The sequence below is a fragment of the Calidris pugnax genome, unplaced genomic scaffold (assembly GCF_001431845.1).
Source record: "Calidris pugnax isolate Ruff unplaced genomic scaffold, ASM143184v1 scaffold58, whole genome shotgun sequence".
In the NCBI taxonomy this organism is placed as follows: domain Eukaryota; kingdom Metazoa; phylum Chordata; class Aves; order Charadriiformes; family Scolopacidae; genus Calidris; species Calidris pugnax.
The window spans coordinates 6,371,509-6,393,153 of NW_015090868.1; the positions used below are offsets into that span (position 1 = coordinate 6,371,509).

Consider the following 21,645-nt stretch of genomic DNA (forward strand, 5'->3'; position numbering starts at 1 on the left):
TTTTAACAGCAGCAGAGGACACAAAAATGCTTTTTTATTTAGGCCATGGTATTTCAAGACCTGTAATGGAAAATTGTATTAGTATTGCAAAGTGCAAGTTGACAGAATCCTTGTAATGACTTTGGAGACTTTTTTGTTACAGCAAAGACAGTGTTGTAGATAAGCTAAATTTGCCAGGCTTTCGGTGACAGGAAGGGAGAGAACCCAGTTGAGAACATCTGGCCTGGAAGAAAACTAAAATGCAGAAGTTGTAAGTGTCCCTTCTTATCCCTCTAATACAAAGATGTGCACCCTGCCCTCATCACAAACAGCATCTCTCAGAAATAGCCTAATGGGCTCATTCTCATCACCAGTACATCCTAGAGAGAGATTTTTAAAGATGCAGCAATCTCATCTGCACAAGTACTTGCAGAGAAAGACTAAATGGCTTTGCCAGATCTCCTCACACCATACTGCTCGTCACTTCTTGCACCTTCCTCCAAAGTGTTTACCCCTGGTTTTCCATCCGAGGCAGACATTACATGAGTGAGGCTCGTGGGTCAGATCACAGTTCCTGTTTTCAGCACAGGTTTGCAAACAGTGAAGGTACAGGTGTCCCCCGCACGGGTGAGGAGAGGTAGGGATGATCTACAGTTCTATTTTTGAAACAATCCTGAGCTTACAGGTAGATCCTGAGCTCAGTGATAGAACTTTAGATAAATACATGAAAGGAATGATGTGATTGCCTGTGATAGCAAGAGAGCTGCACAGATGGCTCAGGAGGTCACTTCCAGTCCCGTGTTGCTCAGACTTTCTTAAAACTATGGACGTGATTGCAGGTATTTTAAAATACTCCCAACCTATTCCAGCTCTCAGAGTAATTTTTTGTTTATTTATGCATATATAAAATGTGATGCAGTATTTGCAGGTGAAATTAGCCTAAAGATAACAAATTTAAGAAAAGCATCTAAAGTATTAGAGAATATTAAGCACATGAATTTCCATTGTATCTAGAGATCTAGTTGCCTGCAAGTTAAATTGGAATTTAGTTAACTTTTTCTTTTTTTTACTTTTGTAGTTCTCTTAAACACACAAGTGCAACCTGGTCTCTATTAAAATTTAGCTGCTATTTCTATTTTTTAAACACTCCCAAACATCTTACTGCCTTAAAAAAGGAAGCTGTGTGTTTAATTGCCTATTACTGCAAGAACAACTGTAAGGCACAGGGTCCTTTTCTTTTTTGGCTCCTGGTCACCTTTCTAAAAGCTGAAACACGTGTACGGTGTAGTAACACTACCTGAATGCATTAATCACTTTGCCTGTTTTTCAGAAACTGCCAGCTAGAGCTGTATATGACTTTAAAGCTCAGACTGCTAAGTAAGTACCAGACTTCTGTTCATTTAAGAATTCATAATTCAAGAAAGCTCTTTCTAGCACCTGTGGCAGCTAACTGCTCTCCGAGCCAGTTTCTGAAGCAGAGGACCCTGCTTGCTGTCATGGTAGTCTGTGTGTTAGCAAACTGTGTGGGAAGTTATTTTGTAAGAAAAATGTCTTAATTTATTATATTCTTCCTTGCATTTGGGTGAACACATGAATGGCTGTGCATCTTCAGCCTTCTAGAGCACAGGTCCTGGGGGTCACCCACAGAATGCTCTTTGCTTGTTGTGTATTTAGGTTAGACAAGGTAAGGTGCTTATCGCGTGCTTATCAAACTTCTGTATAACCCTTCCATATCTTCCTGTCCATCTTAACATACACAGGCTCTCTGCAGGATGGGACATGTCCCATACCAACACAAACCACAGTGGACCATAAAAAAAACAAAACCAAAATCAGGAAACACCAGTTTAGGACGTGAGAGAGTCAAAATAGAGTACCTGTATTTAAACCATCTTTAGATGTTGCCAAACATTGACACTAGAATTACATTAGCTGGATCCAGTAGAAAACTCACAACTTGATGTATCAGAACAGCAGATTAGCTCTTGAATAACAAAATGTATGGATGCTCCCAGGCTAGGATCTGAAAATGTTCTTAATGATTTGACACGCCTCAGGGATGGGATGCCATCCAGAGGGACCTAGAAAGGCTCAAGAAGCAGGCCTGTGTGAACCTCATGAGGTTCAACCTCTCCTGCGAGGACAGGCTGAGAGACTTGGGGTTATTCTTTTCTCAGCCTGGAGAACAGAAGGCTCCAGGGAGACCTTATTGCAGCCTTTCAGTACTTAAAGGGGGCCTACAGGAAAGATGGGGACAAACTTTTTAGCAGGGCCTGTTGTAATAGGACAAGGGCTGATGGCTTCAAACAGAAAGAATGAAGATTTAGACTAGCTATAAGAAAGATTTTTTTTTTTTAATTTATTTTTATTTTTATTTTTATGCTGAGGGTGGTGAAACCCAGGCCCAGGTTGCCCAGAGAGGTGGTGGATGCCCCATCCCTGGAAACACTCAAGGTCAGGTTGCACAGGGCTCTGAGCAACCTGGTCTAGTTGAAGATGTTCCTGCTCATGGCAGGGAGTTGGACTAGATGGCCTTTAAAGGTCCCTTCCAACCCAAACTATTCTATGATTCTGTGATGTGGATAAATCCCTTTTTTGGTATTCAACATTGAGCGTGTCACAGGCCCTGAGTATTAGAAATGGTGAAAATATAATCCTGTGGGTTTTATACTTCTGAACAGATGTCTTGAAAAAAAATTGCATAGAGAAGAAACACACCAAGCTGTGCTGCTGCACAAAGGTAGCAATAGGTCCTAGACTATAGTTTTTCCCTACTGATTTCCTAAAGAACACCAAATACCCCTCAGAGGCCTGTTCTAAAAGCATCATCTAAACAGGTGATCCAACAGCCATCATACTTGTCTACATACTCTGTACCAAGTGCTCTGGTAATATCTAGCAATGCTTCCTTGCAATCATAGTGTAAAATAGGCCTATTTAATTTACAGGTAGTATTTGGGATTTATAAATGTGAATAATTTCATTTTTTATGGTATAATCAACTCGTAAATGTATCCCAGCTGTAACACTTCTCCTTCAAATCTGTGGTTGCTACATTCTGTTTCAGTCCCGAACTGTAGAGATCTCAGAAACTTTGCCATTAGAAGAGCTCAGTGTAAAGCTGTAAACATCTGATCTAAATGAATTTGTTACAGGGAGCTGTCCTTTAAGAAAGGAGATACTGTCTATATCCTCAGGAAAATCGATCAAAACTGGTATGAGGGTGAGCACCACGGAAGAGTTGGAATATTCCCCATTTCTTATGTCGAGGTTTGTTCTCTGTTTTAATTTCTTGAATTAGTTTGGGTAATAGGTCCACAAACGCACAGGAATGATGAATATCTAAGGATTTGGGTTTTTTTTTTTTCCTTTTTCCTTAGAAACTTTCTCCCCCAGAAAAAGCACAGCCTGCCAGGCCACCTCCCCCCGCGCAGATCGGAGAGATTGGAGAAGCTGTTGCCAAATACAATTTCAGTGCAGACACAAACGTGGAGTTGTCGCTGAGAAAGGTACAGTCTCTTTATCAAAATACCATTATAGCATCCACTGGCACATAGAATTAATATATAGGTAAATACTGTGCTTTGGGGCACTCTGCAGTCAGTATTTACTACGCACAAAGCAGTGTAATGGGAGGGAACTACTCAGATAATGGCTTATTGGCTTCCAGTCTTTCACAGCTGCCTGCAAGTTTAATACAGAGTACATGCAAACTGGATTGTGGCAGATTAGCATATGCAAATGGCTAACTGCCCATCTAAATTTCTAGTTTTTCACTTCAACATTCCTTTTTTAAACAATTATTTCTTGATGTCACAATTATCGTGGTAAGGGTGTTAATATAGAAGAAATAGAAGAATACAGAAAATAGAAAATATGGAGAAAAAAAGCTCAGAGAGATTTTTGTGAATGTACCAGTTCTTGCATGTTTCATTTAATAACAATCCACTTTTTATAATATTCTCTTATTTTTTTCTATGCACATCCTGGTGGTTATGCTTCATTGCCCATGAGCAAAATAAATCTTTAATTTCTGAGGTTTGTGAGTCACTGGAATATTACTGCTGTGGAGGAACATTATTATTGGAGGAATTATATAGTTAGTTACAAGTAGTATATATTTTTTATCCCCTGGAAAGTAATGCCTCTTACTTTTTTTTTTAAAGAATTAGAGTTCACAGAAGTTATTCAGTGGTTTGTTTTTCTTTTGAAGTAAGAGTAAGGCTATTTTTTTGGTTCTGACCTAGAGCCTAATCCGGCATCACTGAAGATAATGGGTGCTTTTCCACTTATCTGAGATTGGTAAACATCAAAGAGGTCTAAAATAGGAACTTATAGAACTAGGGCCGGGAGGTAGTTTGATGATTTATTTCTTTTTAAAATGGGAAGAGAAATGTGAAAATTGAGAAGATTCTCAAGATTAATGGGAAGCACTGCTACGGGGAAAATAATACTGTGTTAAAATAATTTCTGCGATTCAGAAAATGCACTTGCAGTGTATCTGCTGCTAACTCCTTTTCATGATGCATTTCAGGGAGACAAAGTAATCCTTCTGAAGCGAGTTGATCAAAACTGGTATGAAGGTAAAATACCAGGAACCAACAGACAAGGCATCTTCCCTGTTTCCTACGTAGAAGTCATCAAAAAGAATGCATCAAAAAGTGTTGATGACTACCCCGATCCTCCCATACCCCAAAGCTATTCTAGTGACAGAATACACCAGTTAAGTTCAACTAAGGTAAGGAATTTTTCTTCTTTGCTGTTACCCCTACAATGGGTTTAGAAGGACTTGTAATTTTTTTGTTAATGTAAGATAATACTTAAATTATGCCTTAGGTGCACTACATTTTCTTTCCCGGGTAGAATTGTGCTGCTAACTTGTTTTTAAAGTATTTTAATAGCCAAGTGTGTGTCTTACATTTGTGCTCTATTCTTCATGAGCTATTACGTTGGTGAGGGTAGGGCCAGGCAAACTTTGGGCAGAGAAATCAAGCTGACAAAACAAAATTAATGTGAGAATCTTGGAATTTGAGCATGAAGGGTATGTCTTGCAGACTTCATAGCGCAGTGGGAAGACATCCCCATCCCACAGCTGTCCCAAAAGCCTGCGGTCCCACAAGCACCCAGAGGGCAAGAGAGGGCAGTTTGTGTGGGGACACAGCTCACCCAGATCAGTTCTGTGCCTCTCAAATTTAAGGAGAACAGCTAAAAATTCTGTGCTATAACCTTCCTCCTTCTGCCATCCACACGCTGGAAGGAGGCTGTTGGTACAACTGAGGTTCTTTGGAAGGGTATGATCACAGTGACTTTCTTGTTGAATTTAGTAGTGAGGGAAACACCACCACGTTGTCAGCAAGCTTGGATCCAGACCTTTATAGTTGGAGTTTTTGGATCCGGACCTTTATAGTTGGAGTTTTTCACACCAGTTGTTCGTTGTAGGTTCTGAAGTCTTTCCCTTCCCAGTCTATGTAACCACCTCAAGTCATACTACATGATGCTACAAAAAGAGTCCTGTGTTCCAATTTATCATTCACTGCTGAGATTTCCCTGTCACCCGTGCGGGAAAAGTAACCCCTTTGGTGGTGACAGAAACTAAGGAAGTTTCTGTGTGCAGACTGTGATTAGCATTAATGAATTATTGATGGCTTTGAACGCTCAAGTTGGAAACTTCTAAATCTTCCTCTTTACCTTCTTTGTTTCTCTCTTTGGCGTGGGCAGCAGGTTTGGTGTGTAATTAGAAACTTCTTATCCCCCTATAGATCTCTATTTGTGCCACTTGGGTTTGCCCCCTTTTCTGCTGTCATATACTTACAGACTCGTGCTCATTTAGATGCTTCAGGTTTGAGAGAGTTTCCACATTTATTGGCAGCTTTTGGGGACAGCTACCAAAAGATGTCAGTTATAGACAACAGTAGCCTCAGAAAATATTCCTTATGACTGAAGAGTATTATCTGGTTTTGGAGAGCTGCTAGAACAGGTCTTGTCTGGTCTTCCAGAAGGTGTCACAAGAGAGAACTATCTCCTCTCTCTTCTGTTCCAACTATAAACTGTAGATTGAAGTAGCATCAAATCCTGTTGCTGCAGACAGAGGTGTTCATAGAGAGGACACCTTATTGTTACAGGAATGCAGAGGTTCCTGAAGGCAAATAAAGAGTATGAGGCAACTTTTGTGTTCCATGTGACGGAGCTGTCTCTGTTTTTGGAGATGCCTCTCCCCATTTTCTATGGGGCAGGCTGGTCTCTAAGGCATCCTGCAGCTAAAGCTGGTGTTTTTATAACCTCTATAGCCCCTTGTTGAGCACAGGGGATGCTTCAGAGCATCTATGTGCAGATAAGTAATAGTGACAGGACAGTTTTGCAAAGTTTAAACAAAAAAAAAGACAAGTCTATACTGACACACTTAAACAGATATCTTGGTTTGGAATTAAACTGCACTCAGAAATGGCAGCACCAGGTAAGAAGACATCTTGTTCCTGACTACCTAGAAGGACTTCAGCAGTCCTGAAGCTGTTCCAGAGTTTACCCACAATTACTGATGCTGCTTCTCCTCTTCCTTTGGAGTTTTTTGGCATGGATCACTCCCTGTTGACAGAGCAATTGCACTAAATGTCTCTGGCCTGCTGGCAATAGAACTAAATAAGGAATACAAGTCAGGAGCAAGATTTACTCTCCTTAACTTGGCCTACACCATCTATATCTTCAGCTCTAGTGCACCCTGTAGCCACCAGAAACAGCAATATCTCCTCAGCAGTATTATTATCCTTAAAGCCACAGGTTGTAGTCCCTGGTTCAAGAGGAAAGATGAGGGAAAGAGATTGTTTGAGTGTTGCCTATAACAGCCTGGCTCTGTTCTGTCAGACTTCATTGTATCAGTCTATATTCTTGAGAAGACTCTGTAGCAAAGGTTTGTCTAACTCTAACATCCAGTTATTTGCCTCAAGAGGATTCAAACAGCAGGTAAGTAGATGAACCTTCCTATTCCACGACATTAATTTAGCCTTTTGAAATTATTTTCCTGTTCCAGAGCAATACTTAAAAGTCTAAAAGTTGTCCAGATAACTTAAAGAGATGTACATCTAATTATTCTGGATAATTCTAGCAATGAGATCAAAATATTTTTCATTCCGTTTTAATTTTTGAGGATTCATAGTAACAAAAATGCATTTTCAGTATTTACTGAAGCAATGGATATCTACTGATGCTGTGTACGTATGACTCCCCAGTCCCTCATTCTTACAAAAGGACGTTTCTTTTACCAGAAGGATACTTCAATCAATATTGTGTAACGGTACTCAAAATATACCGCTGTGTGCTGTGCTCTCAGTGTTCTCAAAAGCCTTGTTGACTCCGACCTTTCGCAAATGTCGCTGTCGGTTTGAACTAATAGGGTTACTTTTGAAGAAAAATGCATTCTGTAGCTGCTCACGCCTTAATAAAAGTATGCAATGTATTAAAGATGTTTCTGAAACAGGAGGACTGGGAAAAAGTAGAAGCATTAACAGTAAGAGTTGTTCTAGTTTAAAAGAAATACGTAATGACACCTCAAGTGTACTTCTGAAAATGCTGCTCTCAAAATAACAGTAAGGGTTCGGGGAAGATTACATTAATATTAATTGTATGATTTAATAAGCTGTGACAGGCTCCCTGACAGAGTGCCATAGGTGACATACCTTTAGGAGATCAAGTGCAGGTCTCCTTCATGGACGCGATGATTCAGATCTGTCTTCATGTTTGACATTTAAGCCGGGAGCCAGCACCTGATGCGGTTTCATTTTCCAAATGTCTTTCCTGCCACTCTGATTCATGTAGTAATGATTTCAGACACCCTGCTCACTGAAATGACACCCTGTAAGCCAGGTGATGGCACAGGCGTTTTCCAGACTACTCATATCCTAGTTCTCTCTCATGATTTAGTTATTTATTTATTTAAATTCCCATGTTGTTCTTATTTTTGAAGTTACCTTCCCAAGCACCGTCCCTGCTTCCCAGACACCTTTCCTCCTCCTCTTGGTCTCACATTGATCAAAAGCTTCTCCAGGCTGCCACTAGTGATGCATTTTCAAGGACTGTTGGCTCTTCACCTTCAAGCGCGTGCATCTCACCTCCTCCACCATTTCCAGACAGTTTCCTTTGTGACTTAGAGGAACTCAATTCTTTGGCACTAACAACATCCCCATCTGTAGCGATCTCCCCAGGTAATAGCACTGAACGAGTTAAGGGTGATACAGAGGTGTCTCTCAGCTCTCCTACAGCTCTTCCTCTGTCCTTTCTTGTACCTACCTCTGTCTCACCTTCACCCAGCTCATCTCATGACACGGTGTATGAGCACACCAGTAACAATACCAAACCAGGAACAGATAAAGACTTGAGAGCTATACTTGACTCTTTGGTTATTGAAGTACCTCAAGACGTGTCCGATGCTACAGAAGAAGGTGAACAGGTTGGCCTTATCAGTGACATCCCTTCGCCACATGAAGGTGGCCCCGTCTCCAGAGTGGTAGCCACAACTGCTGAAAATGATGAGGAAATCTGTCCTGCAGACCTGTCAGTTAATACAGGGGATCAGTCAAAGCCTCAAGAATCAGATTTCTGCGGAGGAGCAGAAGACACAACAGAAGAACTGCCAAGACTCTATATAGAGGAGGATGTGGGATATGACAATTTAGAATTCCCAGTAGCGAGTGGAGGAGACCCCGTGGTATGTTTTGAAGGATACACTTCACCAAATATTGATAAGGTATTTTAATTTCTGAAAAAAAACTGGCTTCTGTGTTCAGACAGCTTACCCCAGATAATTCTCCACCTTTTCTTGTATTTACATGTTTGTGTTAGGCACAGGCAGAGTTTTATACTATTGCATTGGATAAAAACTGTCAGTGTCAGGGGATAGTCCCTTCTCAGCAGCAGCTGTGGACACCACTGTAAATTCTGTGGTCCTTTCCCTTCTGTCCTTGTTAGCTGCTTCTGATGCAGAAGGCTAGTAAGCCATTTTCCTCACTGGCCCATTACATTGTAGAGCCAGAGGCCCCAAGGAGCCTCAGAGGGAGGGACGTCCCTCCTGCAGGGACTCAGCAGTTGTGCTTCACATGTGCCACTTCCCTGCCTGGTGTATTTATAGCAGACCCTGTTAACGAGAATGTGGCTAATAATAACAGATCAGATCATGTTTGGCAGTTAAACAAGTGCTTCCCCCTAAAGCCCTCCCCAGTTCCTCTTTGGGACAGAAGAATGCTGGACCATCCCAAATGTCCGCTTCCCGTTAAGCACCACAGTCTCGCTACACGTTTGTGTGGGTTCTCAGCACAGTTTTTGAACAGATTTTGTCTGTCCAGGACTTACTTCAACAGACTGTTGAGGCAGTGGCTTTGGCTGGCACATGCCAACATGTAAATCAGACACTCAGGACAATATGTTTTAGGCCAAATGTAAAACTAGTTAATTAGAAAGATTGTGCAGGCTGCCTCTACCCTTACTTAACTTAACACAGGAAAAAATAGTAAGAATAGAAATTAAATCCACGGCCCTAAATGGCAACTGGTTTTGATTTCTGAGGGAAGAACTTTCTTCCAGAAAAGTAGACTGACTAATAATAAAATTAGCATCCCATTTGTAACTGTTCAGGTTAGTTACGTGACTCCTTATTGAGCATTTTACATCCTTCACAGCTGGTTTTATAACACAATTCTCCTTTTTCTTATACGTTTAAGCCGGCTCTACTTTCTGAGGGAACGTCAGGAGGCTCTGATCCTCCTTCCCACCTTTCTCCTAATCTTCCATTTCCCTCTGCGGTGGCACCGGCTTCTCACTCTGCTCCTACACCCCTCCCCTCTGCTGCTTCCCTCTCCCCCCCTCTCCTCCCTAAACCCCTCCACCAGCAGGAGAGAGACTCACCACAGCTCAAGGTACCTGCACCCCGAGCATGGAGTGTTGCAAATCTTCACCTACATTGACTAACTGCAAGGCTAACACCAAGCTTAATCTTTTCAGATGTGTTGTTTCCTTTACTAATATCAAATAACACAGCACGGGGAGTATTAAGGTGAATCTTCTTCTGATGAAACACAAGGGGAAACTATAACCATTATGACAGAATGAAACAGCTTAAGGAGTGACAAGGAAAGCAGAAAGCCTTCAACTCAATTTCAAGCCCATAGTAGGACATCAGTAACTCTTATTTAATCAAAAGAAACAGAATCATATTCACGTAGGCAGAAGTTAAGCAACATTTCTAGTTTAAAAGTGTTTTCAATTTTGATGCACAGCCTTGGACAACAGTTATAAATCTCACAGCAAAGCACCACCACAGAGGGTCATGTTCTAAATCCCAGTTCTGTTAGTCAAGGTCGGGACAAAGGTTATTCCCTCCTCAGGACTACACTTTGTGTCAGCGTTGCAGTTCCATGGCAGAAAAATCAAATCTGGAAAGTTCCTTTAAATAGACAAAGTCAATTCCCAGCCCAGTTTAGACCCAAAGTCAATTCCCAGTGCTGACTTTCAGAGAGTCCATTTGCTTGTGAAAAGTAGGAAAAGTCAAGTAAAAAGTTTGAGAAACTATCCTAGAGAACATGATCATTACATCTATGGCCAAAAAAAATACTTCTTATTTGGTTTTTTTAAAATCTACCACATCTTGCAAAGTGTGTTCATGGAAAACCCAGACATCATAGATTTTAAAAAGTCTTAAGGTCCACCAGATCTGTCGTTTTTTTCTGAAGTAGGGAAGAGACATAAGGGTTCTTTCCAGGGCAGGAATCTGGGCTAAAGTGTGTTTCACCTCAAAGGAGGAGTAAAACACAGCATTGCATTTATTTCTGCATCTTTGACTAACCCATCAGTTGTGCAGTGCCTTTGATGGCTACTTTTTGCTTAACCTAATTGACAAAATTCAGAAAATTCCTCACCTACACTGAAATTCTTTCTAGGTGACCTTGATATTCCTTGCCCTTTTTTGAGCAAAGCCTGTTAATCCCAGCTGAAAATAAATCAAGGCAATACCTGTTTTGAGAGTTGAAAGATCTGCTCCGGGGAACCTCCTGGGCAGCGTAGTGCTCTTCACTGGGCATCATAGTGCTCTTCACTGGGCATGGCAGGAAGCAAGACCCTAAGGAACCGAGGGAGATGTCTCCATTTTGCAGACACAAGAGCCTGAGGACTGAGAAGAATGAGAGGTCTAAGGAGCTGTGACAGAGGAGTATTTTCAAACCATTTCAAATCTGGATTATTTTAAGTCCAGGGAACAGATCCCTTTATAAATTTGATCAGTGTAAACTCATCTGTTCAAAAATTGTTTAAATTATTAGATACACTTCTAACAACAGATCTTTTGTACTATATTTCCAAAATGAGAGGAAGATTTATTTCCCCCCAAGGGTAAGCAAGCTTTTTTCTGCAGTCAACACTGAATACCTTGCTAGAATAGAGAGTTGCACTAAAATAAGAGTAGCCAGGTGTGGGCTCTCATCATTTCTTGCTACTTAGTCTACAGGCTGGACTTGAGAAGGAAGGGCAGTTCCTATCCTCTTCTCTTTGTGCATGTTGACCATGTCCCAGTCTCCTCTCAACTGCTACAGCAGAAAGAACATGAGACATTTCTAGGACTCAAATATCACAAGTGAAGGGAGGTTCTTCACAGAGTTCTTGAAACTAAATACTGGTACTTCGGCAATTTTTGTTGATGTAAAAATACATACATACATACATATGTGCTTGTATAGATAGATATATATATATATATTTGGAACGTCACTCAAATTTAAAGCATGACCAGGGATTTGGGCAGTAGAATACAAGGAACCATCAGTGGGAAGTGTCACTTTGCTCCATGTTGGTGGGAGGGATGTGCCCTCCAAAGGAAGAACTCTTCCCAAGGAGAAATGCTGATGTTTCCTGCCTCCTTGCCCTCCCTTAGGATCTTTTTTTTTTTTAATCATTCACCCTCTCAGCTCCTGCCATGTTCTACTGGCAAACAGTCACAAACACCAAAGAAAAGGTTTCCAATCTCAGCTCTCCACTCCTCTCATATTCCCCCCTACTTGCCCCTGCCCCTGAAAATTTGCATTTCCTGCACACATACACCTTAAGAGCTGAATTCTGACAAATACTCTGACAAAACAAGGATTTTTCACTGAAGTACTTACCCTCAAGTATTTACTTGCTTTCTAAATGCAAATTTAAGGCCCATGTTCCATTTAACGGCAAAAAATTCCAACATTTGTTGTTGGTATTTCTAAGGTCATGTTTCTGCTCGGTGTTGTTGAGCGTTTCTATATTACTGACTGAGCTATTTGAGCGGGTGCACTTGCAATAACCCTTCTTATTTCAACTGCAAACACTGTGCATGATTAATCTTTCAAGTGTAATGTGTGAGGGCATCTGCCACAGCAGCAAACCCTGGGGAAAAAAGGTACAGTGCCAACAAGAAAAATGCCATATACTAATAGTGCCATTATTTGCACCTGTAACACAATTGCTTTTTTTTTTTAATCAAAAAAAGCATGTCCAGTTTGCATGTACAAATGAAGCAACAAAAATCCCACCCTGCTTCATTCTTAAACTCTGTCTTGATGCAGTTTTTGTGGTTTTTCTAGGCTAATTTAAAGAGAGAGCTCTTTGTTATGGGTAAACCTCCTCGTAGCCCAGTGATGACTAAGAGACCCTGCAGCTCACCTCTCCGAGGTCCCAGCTACTCACACAGGGTACGGTACTGGACACCCAGTGTGCAACAAAAACGTTTCCACATATAAAGGAGCCCAGTGTCCAGTCTCTCAGTATCTTGTTTTCCCTCCCAAAGTGTCTCAGCACTATCAGTACGCCATGTTTTCTTCCTGTTGTGCTCCTGTGCCATGTCTGAGTAAAGCCAACAGGTCTGTGTGTGCCAAATCTTATTTTATCAACCCGTTAGTGTGTTGTACCTCTGCAGTACCCCATCGTATTTCCAGTGCTACAAGATGTAGGAGATCACAGTTCTTTATATTTACCCTTTTTTTTTTTTCCTAAATTACTCCTCTGTTTCAAAGCACTTCTGGTTTATTAAAATTACAGCTTCTAGGAGTCAAAAATTTATACTACATTGCAAGTATACAGTCTGAATTCTTGGGTTTGAATCTTTTTAAACCATTCTGTTGCTGCTCTGTCATGTTCACTCAATACTGTCCTTTTATCCAAGCACTGTTACTCCAGACTGTCGTACTTACTCTTAAGCCTTTCCCTTCCTAGCTGTAGTGTAACAGAAACAGAACTGCAACAGTTCTACCTAGCCAGAAAGTCAGATTGTTTAGAGTTTGCATGTGTTTCACTCAAAAAAGATTATTTGAATTATGAAAAAAAAAAAAAAAAAACCAACCTGAACTCTACAAGAATGAGAATTTATGGGTTATGTTTTACTTTCAGTTTAGGATTAATGGTAACAGGATGAACTGTTTTCCCTACTGCTGATTTTAGGTTATCGTCTTTCTGGTGCCTCCCTTTTAAATTAGAATTCAAATTCTATAAAATACACAGGTTTCTGTAACTTCAAAGTCTGGGCTTTTTGGCAGCCCTCTGCCTACCAGGTATAAGGGCAGGGCTTGCTTCATTACTGAAGCGAGATAATTCGAACACAGGAAGGCCAGGATTCCTGTATTTGCTTATCAACACAATCCCTAAGAAAGTCCAACTGGGAATAAAATCCATAATTAAGAAAAAAAGGGGGTTAAGCCCTATTTTCATGTTGTGTGTTACTCCAAATGAATGGCTTGTAATCAATACATTGAGAGGACTGTATTGGCCAGTGTTTAGTGCATTTATGTCTTTAATTCTGAAGCTTTAAGAGCACAAATCGTACACCTGGTTGGCCCGCTCAGGACTATACAGAACTATTACATGCAAGCACATCTCAATCATGCCTGAAAATCAGGTGTACAGCTGGGACCATCAACTTGACTGCACACTTTTTAATCTTTTGGGGATTAGGCCCTACAGTTTTTCCCAGGAAACAGGATAGTGGAGTGAGAATCCTAAATCCTAAACCTAGAGAATCCTAATCACCAGGAGCTACCCACAGGATGATGCATTTCCTGATCTCCCTCAAGCACAATTAGCCAGACCTTGCAACATTCCCCATTCTCACCAACGCCACTGTATGTGGGAATGAGAGTTTAGGGAAAGCAAACAGGGAGAAAGTGTCAGACAGGATACTATTGAGGAATGCATTCGGGTAGAGAGTGAGCTCTAAGGGCCCCCTGTTCAGACACGACACAGATTACTTCACCCCAGTTTTCCCAGATTCTAATTCCATCAAAGTTTTCCCTGTAGCAATAACAGAATTGAAAATCTTCCCTCACCTCAGTTTTCTGTCATCTATTTCTACAGTAATTAACCAGCAATAAAACGTTTTAAAGCATTGAGGCATACGCAGAAAAAGAAGATAACACTGACCTACCTGCTTTTTTCCTGGCTTGGTGTGTGTTCAAAGCACCAAATCATTTATTGCTTGCAAGAAAAGTCCTTAACCTCAGTTGAGTTCTCTTGCATCTTGGACTATCTTTGGCCTTCACCTCAGTTATGGACCTGTTGAAAGATTAGCAGAGAGTAAGATCAGATCCCCATCCAAATACCAAGCAAACTGCCCAGTGGAACATTCTCTTCTCGCCTGACAACCCAGCTGTTGAAAGGGCTTTACTGAGAACTGAAATGTCTAATTTTCAATCAGTATTGCTGGATTCTTCAGTAAAAGTTACCCATCACTCTTGTACGCCAGCAGAGAAGAGTTAAATGAGGGAGAGGAGACACAAAGAGCGTAAACAAATATTTTTTTGATTCTAAAAACTTCTTTGCCACTTAGCTGTCATTAGTATGAGTAACAGTTCTGTAATCTACCTGCCTGCATCTCTAGGCACCTTTTTTGAAATTATACTCTATGGACTGTAAAAATGAAGTGGAAAATGTTCACAATATTTTCTGCATGTACACGGGCAAACACAATGAAAAGAAATTTAACTACTTCAATTTCATCTGGAGATGCTGGGAAGGGGGGGGGGAAACACAAAGAAAAAACCACCAGAGCACACATAATGCTTTTTAACATTCAATTGATGCCATCAGGCTGCGGGTTGTTTACTGCAGCCTTCTCTCATAGAAGACTGCGTCATCGTCAAGAATAAACTGAAGCAAGATGGACTGAAATAGCCAAACCTGGGAAAGACAGAACCATTGAGCAACAAGAGAAATCCCGTGGCTTCGGGGTCAGGTTGCAGTTTACTCAATTCATGAAAGAAAGTGCCATGAGCTGTGTTGGATACCCACACTCCCAACACAGATAGTGTTCCCAAACTGGTACCAGTCTCTATAACACAACTGCAGGGCATCCTCAGTCAACAGAGAACATGATCACTGCTCACACCAAGAGCTCTCCCGAGCAGCTGTTCCTGCCCCCAGCCAGGTTCTAACGGGCAGAAGTCAACGTGTTTCTAACCAGGATATGGTTTTGTAGGAGGTTAATATTTATCATTTCCATTGTGTCCAGCTTAGCGCTGGGTAATGCTTCATTAAGAAGGAAAATAGTTCCTTTCATAAAGCTTTGCACTGGAAATACAAACTACTTTTTTCCTCTGAAGTAAAAGCGTTAATTGTTATTTTCACACAATGATATGCGTCCCTTCGACAAGTCGTTCTGCTCTCTGCCACCCAGCAGCCTGCATGGCTTTGTGCTCCCCCTGGGGATGAAACTGAATTCATTTAAGCTTAGCATGTTGTGCCTGCCAAGGCAGTACTCTGTGTATGTGTGTGTAATGTAAATTGGTATGTTGTTTGTTTACGAATATTCTAAATTCTGCCATTACACATAGGAGATTTCATTTCTGCTTATCTAAAAATATACTTCACCCAAGAAATGTATAATGTTCCTCAGTTGCATCTGGTTTTTCTAACGCTATTTCTGTTTCGCAGCAAAGAGGCAGCAGGGGTCTGTTCCAACTTTCTGCTCCACTATAAATAGAAGGGACCCTTGATAAAGTTCACAGCTTTGGTTTAGTTTTTGTTACGGCCTCCAAAAATCAGATCTTTAAACCTGCCAAAATTATCCGCTGCTTGCCGTGTCTCTTGAGAATTCATTGTGAGCTGGAGGGGAGGGAGGTGGTGGTGTTTTATGCAAGGTAGAATATGAACCCCTAAGAAACTCTCTCCCTCTCATGCCCCTACCCAACTAGCTGCACCCCAGCCTATAAATCTTTATCACATTTCAAATCATTTCATTTCAGCCACAGCGCCCTGTGCTTGCTCATGAAAACATACACGGTGGGGGGGAACCGTAAGTATATTTCTTGTCTACTCAACCAGAACCCAAGCGTTAAGCAACAGCCAGCGCATCCTCAAATCATTTGTTAACCTGCCAAGTGCAATTATGGAGAGATTTTGGAAATTTGCAGATAACCACATGATGTAGGAAGATATCCAAGGAGGTCCCAGAGGGCAAAGATTTAGTTGTTTAATTTGTATCCAGCTCAGACAGACGTGCCAGCTTACAGTTCCCCAGCGTTTTTACTTAAAAGGGGTAATCATTTTGTAAAAATACAGTTTGGCTTTTTGTTATTCTCTCCACTCTCGTATCTCAGCAGAATGCCAGTTAAAGATTTAGCATTGATTCAACTCATCTGCTTTACTGCCTTGACATGAATTATTCAGAAACAGTTCTGGATGTGAACAGAGAGGGAAAAAAATAACTTGATAATGTTGATCACGGGAACACAGGCTCACACTTTTTGGGCATAATTTATACATGCAGTTTAAAATTTAGATACAAGAAAGCCTTTTTGAAAACTGACTTGATTCTCAAGTCAAATTTTCACAAACAATGTAAGCACTTGGGATAAAACAAGTAAGGCTATTTCAGTTAAAAGGCAAGTTCAGTGCAGGACTATTTCAATTTGGGGGCTTTTTTATCTTTTTGGCCCCCCCCCCCCCCTAGCATAACTCTAAACTTAAAAGTGGCTAAAACTTTAAGCCTTTCTTGGGTTTTGGCTTTGAAAATCACTGTTATGCTACACTATACTCTTTTTTTTTTTTTTTTTTTTTTTTTGGCCCCCCCCCCCCCCGTCTTGCCCTCGGGTCCTGCTTCAGTGACCCCTGAAACCCACAGCCACTTCTCCTCTAGCACCAGAGCACTTTGGAGTATGACCAGGTAGATGAATTCCCCTAAATGTAACTAAGGCCTAGTATCTAAAAATATTTAAAATTTTAGCTTTTAAGTCAGTTGAAGAAATGGCAAAAGAGAAGAGAGGGGCAAAAAGTTACCAAATAACTATGCCACAGATAATATATAATGAAAATTGGACATTTAGGGTTCAATCTCACTAAAACCACAAGTTCCTGTGGGTATTGTTGAGCTTACTGAGGAATCAAACTCTTTTTTGTAAGCGATAATTATCAAACTAATTATGTTCAATATAGTTAAAGCAGTTCATGACTAAAGTTACTTATTCCTAAAATTAAAAATCTAAATAGATTTGATTTGCCAACCAACCATTCCTTGTCTTGAATATGTATTCTGTTAGTGTTGTAAATGGTAATATTTTTATATATTATGCATATTTATATATTTAAGAAATTCTTAGAGTAGCAAAGAGAGATGAAATGACTAGAAAAGAATTATTAAAATGGATTATCTAGAAATTACTAAGAGTAGATTTTTAAAGTACAAAGAGTACTAATTGAGAAGTTCTTGTTACTGTATTTGAGTAACTATTTGGCTTGAATCCTATTCCTGACGCATTACATCTGCAACTCCTGTACTTTGGAAGCTGCATTTAATCAGTTTTGGAATATCATCACAGCTCTGTTTTCCTGGAATGGTGATTAGCATGACAGAAAATGTTATTGCCATTTAATTTTTTGCACAGATTGGTCTTACTCCTGCAACACAAATTACCAGAGATGATTGCTTAAATAATTGGTCCCGTTCCATTCTGTTAGTGTGATTAAAATTTAAAATTAGACTTTTCAGACTTGGGGAGACAACTGCCAGTCACGAGAAATTAGGTTAAAATAACTTGTTTTTCCTTGGAATGATGTCTCTGCTTTTTTCTCCAAATCAGCAACATGAAAAAATAAGCACAGTTTATCCAAGACAACCACCCTTACACTAAGCACAGCACCAGTCTGGAGTTAGGATTTTCAAATGGGACTTTCAGGAGTGGGAATTTTTTTACTGAAATCAACATCTCATTTAAGCCACAAAAACTTTGCCTGAATGATACAGAGCTAATGGAAATATTCAGTTCCAACACAAAGGGGGAGTTATTTTGTTTTTACTGGGGGAAGTGTAATGGCATTAAGGTTTTCAAGTCATTGAGCTGTTGTTCAGAGAGAAAAAATGATGTGATTATGTTTTTTTTTTCCAATATTTTTAAATTAAAAATATTTCCTTTGTACAGTTTCTGCTCCTTTACACACAGTCAGGGCACAGATGGTGAAAAAAAAAAAAAAGGCAGATTCTGATTTCTCATGGGCTTTTGCAGCAATCTCCCTGTGGGCATCCGCCCCAGCACCTTCACTTCCCCCTATTCACAGTTTAGTGCCATTCTTTCCATTCCAAGAAACTCAATTAAAAACTGACAAGGAACAAAAGATAATAAATTTAGTAATCTCACACCTCTTTCCATTTATCCGCCTCACATCCTTCAATCCACAGCCCCTGGCCTGGGAGGAGGCACAAATCAATGTCTGAACACTGCCCAAGTTCCCATCCTTGGATTCAAGCCTCTCCCTCACTTTCAGAGAGATTATATATATATATATATATATCTTTAAAAATAAATACATAAATATATGACTGTATAATAAATAAATAAAAATATATTCATTTATTTACATCAGGGGCACTTTTAAGCAGGGAAGGTTAACCAGACTCCCCTTTAGAAGTCCTCTGTTTTGGTGACTCAACTATAAAATAATGCAAATAAAAATAATAATACTGGAATTCTGTGTTCAAAGCAACTGGTTGAGGAACCATCAGGCTGGAGTCCCCAGTCCTTAATGTCTGATGAGTCCCCTAAAAAGTCTTATTTATTTACTATAATAAGTACCTAGTCCTGAAGTCCAGCAGGAAAAATAAACCCTTTTCCACTATATTCACAAGAAGTGTTATATATTATTTAACGTTAAACCCAGCTCCTTTACTTCAGCAAAGGTGCAAAGAACTCTTACTTCTTTTTAAAATGCGTCATTTGTCCTATTTAAGGTTTCAGGCTCTATATAACTATACTCCTAGGAACGAAGATGAGTTGGAGCTCAGAGAGGGAGATGTCATTGATGTGATGGAAAAGTGTGATGATGGATGGTTTGTGGGTACGTTTTCATTTGGTTTCTTTTATTCCCCCCCTCCCCAACCTTTGCTGCCCTCTTTGCTTTTGAACAAATTAATTTGGGGGATTTAGTGCAATAAACCCAAACCTGGCTTTATCAGGAGAATTCCCACTCAAAATCCACAGAAATTAGTGAGCGATTTTTCACTTGTGCCTTTTGGAATTGATGGAGACAAATTGACCCGTGACAACAGTTTGTGGTAGAGGACTGTTGTCCTCTCACAAATGACACAAAGGGGACTGTCTGTTACTGCTCTCTTCATAAAGCCCAGGTCACATAAAACTTACTCTCATGAACACATCTAGAGAATCAACTACTTGTGAGAACCAAGTACTACTGAACAAACAGAGATAAGGTGCCCGAGTCACTCCATAAGCCCTCGTGCCCACAGTGGCCAACTTAACCATCTCGTCCTCAGCATTTCAGAAATTCAGATTGTTTTAAATAGACTTGATGCTGTTGAAATTAAATTATTTCTATGTACCAAGTCAAAATTTTAGCCCAGAAATTGAATCAAGTCTAAACCAACGTAATCAAATATGCCTCTTTATTTGGTTTTTCCTTCCTCCAGTTATAATTCGTTAAAACTCACAAACGAAATTCAAAATACCTTTCTGAAGTTATATTATAAAGAAGTGTAGATATTTCTGTTTGTGCAATATTAAACATGAATATTTAAAGGCCATGCTTGCATAGTGATTTCCTGTTGTTATGCCCATCTTTCATCTATTGCTTCTAATTTCAGGAACCTCGAGAAGAACCAAATTCTTTGGTACTTTCCCTGGAAACTATGTCAAGAGGCTGTGAATTTTTATTATTTTTTTTTGGTTTTCTACTTATTTATGCTGCATCTCTGCAACACATCTGCATAAAGCTGCTAGAAAACATGCTCTGCTGGCCTTCCGTTCCCTTGCTTGCAGTCTCGAGTAGAGGCCACCTAGTCCATCCTCATCCTCATCCCACCACCCGCCCCACCGTCCGTCCCAGCAACGACCACGGTGCGAATAACTAAGCTTTTCTGAGACAAGAGGAAGCGTTGCTACATTTAAATACTCCCTGCTTTTAAGTTCTTTTCATAGGAAAATATGAAGGATATAGGAAAAAAGGAAAAAAAAAAGCTCGATATAGGAGAAGCCTGATGACAGGTACAGGGATGAACTGCCATGGAGGGGGTGGGAAAGGGGAGAAACTGGTCTTGGTTTGGACATTTGGGGTACTATCATGAGGTCTGATGGGATTTTTTCAGCGTGCATGTGACGCAGGGGGAAGTTGCTGTTTACTATTTAAAAAAAAAAAAAATATATTGTTTGAATTTCCACGTCCTTATTAGCTTGGCAGCATTCGTTGCTTTCACTTTGCCGTATCACAGGTTTGCCTATTGTACTGGTTTACAATGTAAGACAAATTTATGATGTAGAATTTTTTTGCCTGCACTTGTACGTTGTAACATATGCACAGTGATTGTAAAATCTCAAGCGAGCGTAGTGAAAAAAGAAATCATTAATCATGGAAGAACTGCAAGTGTTCTGAACGGGTGCAATGGGATCGGCTAAACCTTGGTTTCTTTTTTTTTTTTCCCTAATAAAGTTGTAGCTTTTTTTGTTAAAAGGCAAGAACTGCAAAAGGCATAAAACCTCAGGAAAGAGGATTTAATGAAGGGTCAGGCAACGGTATAAGCATAGACAATAATAACCTGCTACTGATGTCTGAGGTTAAAAGGTTGTAATCAAAAAGCTGTAATAATAAGCAACATGAAATTTGAGGGGTTAGTGTTTTTACGTGTCAGGAATATTAAGCAGCAGGAAGTAAACAGTGTTAGTGCAAAGGGTTGTTGGTTGTTTGGGGTTGGGTGTTTTTTTTCCTAACGTAGCCACCTGAAAAAAATATTCACAAGTATCATGTACTGATTTACTTCACTATATATATACACATATGTATGTTAACAAAACCTGAGTTACACCTTCTTTTTAGGAATTTAGTACACAAAAGGAAAGTCACAAGTATTAAAACTGATACATTTTAGAGGTGGGTTTTTCTTTTTTTTTTTTTCCTGAATGAAAAAAGTATTTGAAAACATACGTTTTCCATAAGCAAAGGTAAGCGCAACTAGCAAATGAAATTAAGGCACAGGATGATAATAAATATTCACGAGTATCATGTACTGATTTACTTCACTATATATATACACATATGTATGTTAACAAAACCTGAGTTACACCTTCTTTTTAGGAATTTAGTACACAAAAGGAAAGTCACAAGTATTAAAACTGATACATTTTAGAGGTGGGTTTTTCTTTTTTTTTTTTCCTGAATGAAAAAAGTATTTGA

General features: G+C 39.9%; 1 protein-coding gene across 6 annotated transcripts in view; it reads left to right on the forward strand.

The window, feature by feature from the left end:
• Positions 1-21,386, forward strand: part of SORBS2 (sorbin and SH3 domain containing 2) — a 181,540-nt gene extending 160,154 nt beyond the window's left edge. For 5 of the 6 annotated variants that reach the window (XM_014945546.1, XM_014945547.1, XM_014945544.1 and 2 more), the window contains 7 exons: positions 1,310-1,356; positions 3,135-3,249; positions 3,360-3,488; positions 4,514-4,717; positions 16,215-16,264; positions 19,193-19,299; positions 20,063-21,386. In XM_014945546.1, coding sequence (XP_014801032.1) covers positions 1,310-1,356; positions 3,135-3,249; positions 3,360-3,488; positions 4,514-4,717; positions 16,215-16,264; positions 19,193-19,299; positions 20,063-20,124 — 714 coding nt within the window. In that variant the 3' untranslated portion in view covers positions 20,125-21,386. Of the gene's footprint in view, positions 1-1,309; positions 1,357-3,134; positions 3,250-3,359; positions 3,489-4,513; positions 4,718-12,566; positions 12,675-16,214; positions 16,265-19,192; positions 19,300-20,062 lie in introns of all 6 variants that reach the window. The other variant, XM_014945542.1, reaches the window with a different exon arrangement.
• The last annotated feature ends 259 nt before the right edge of the window (positions 21,387-21,645 follow it).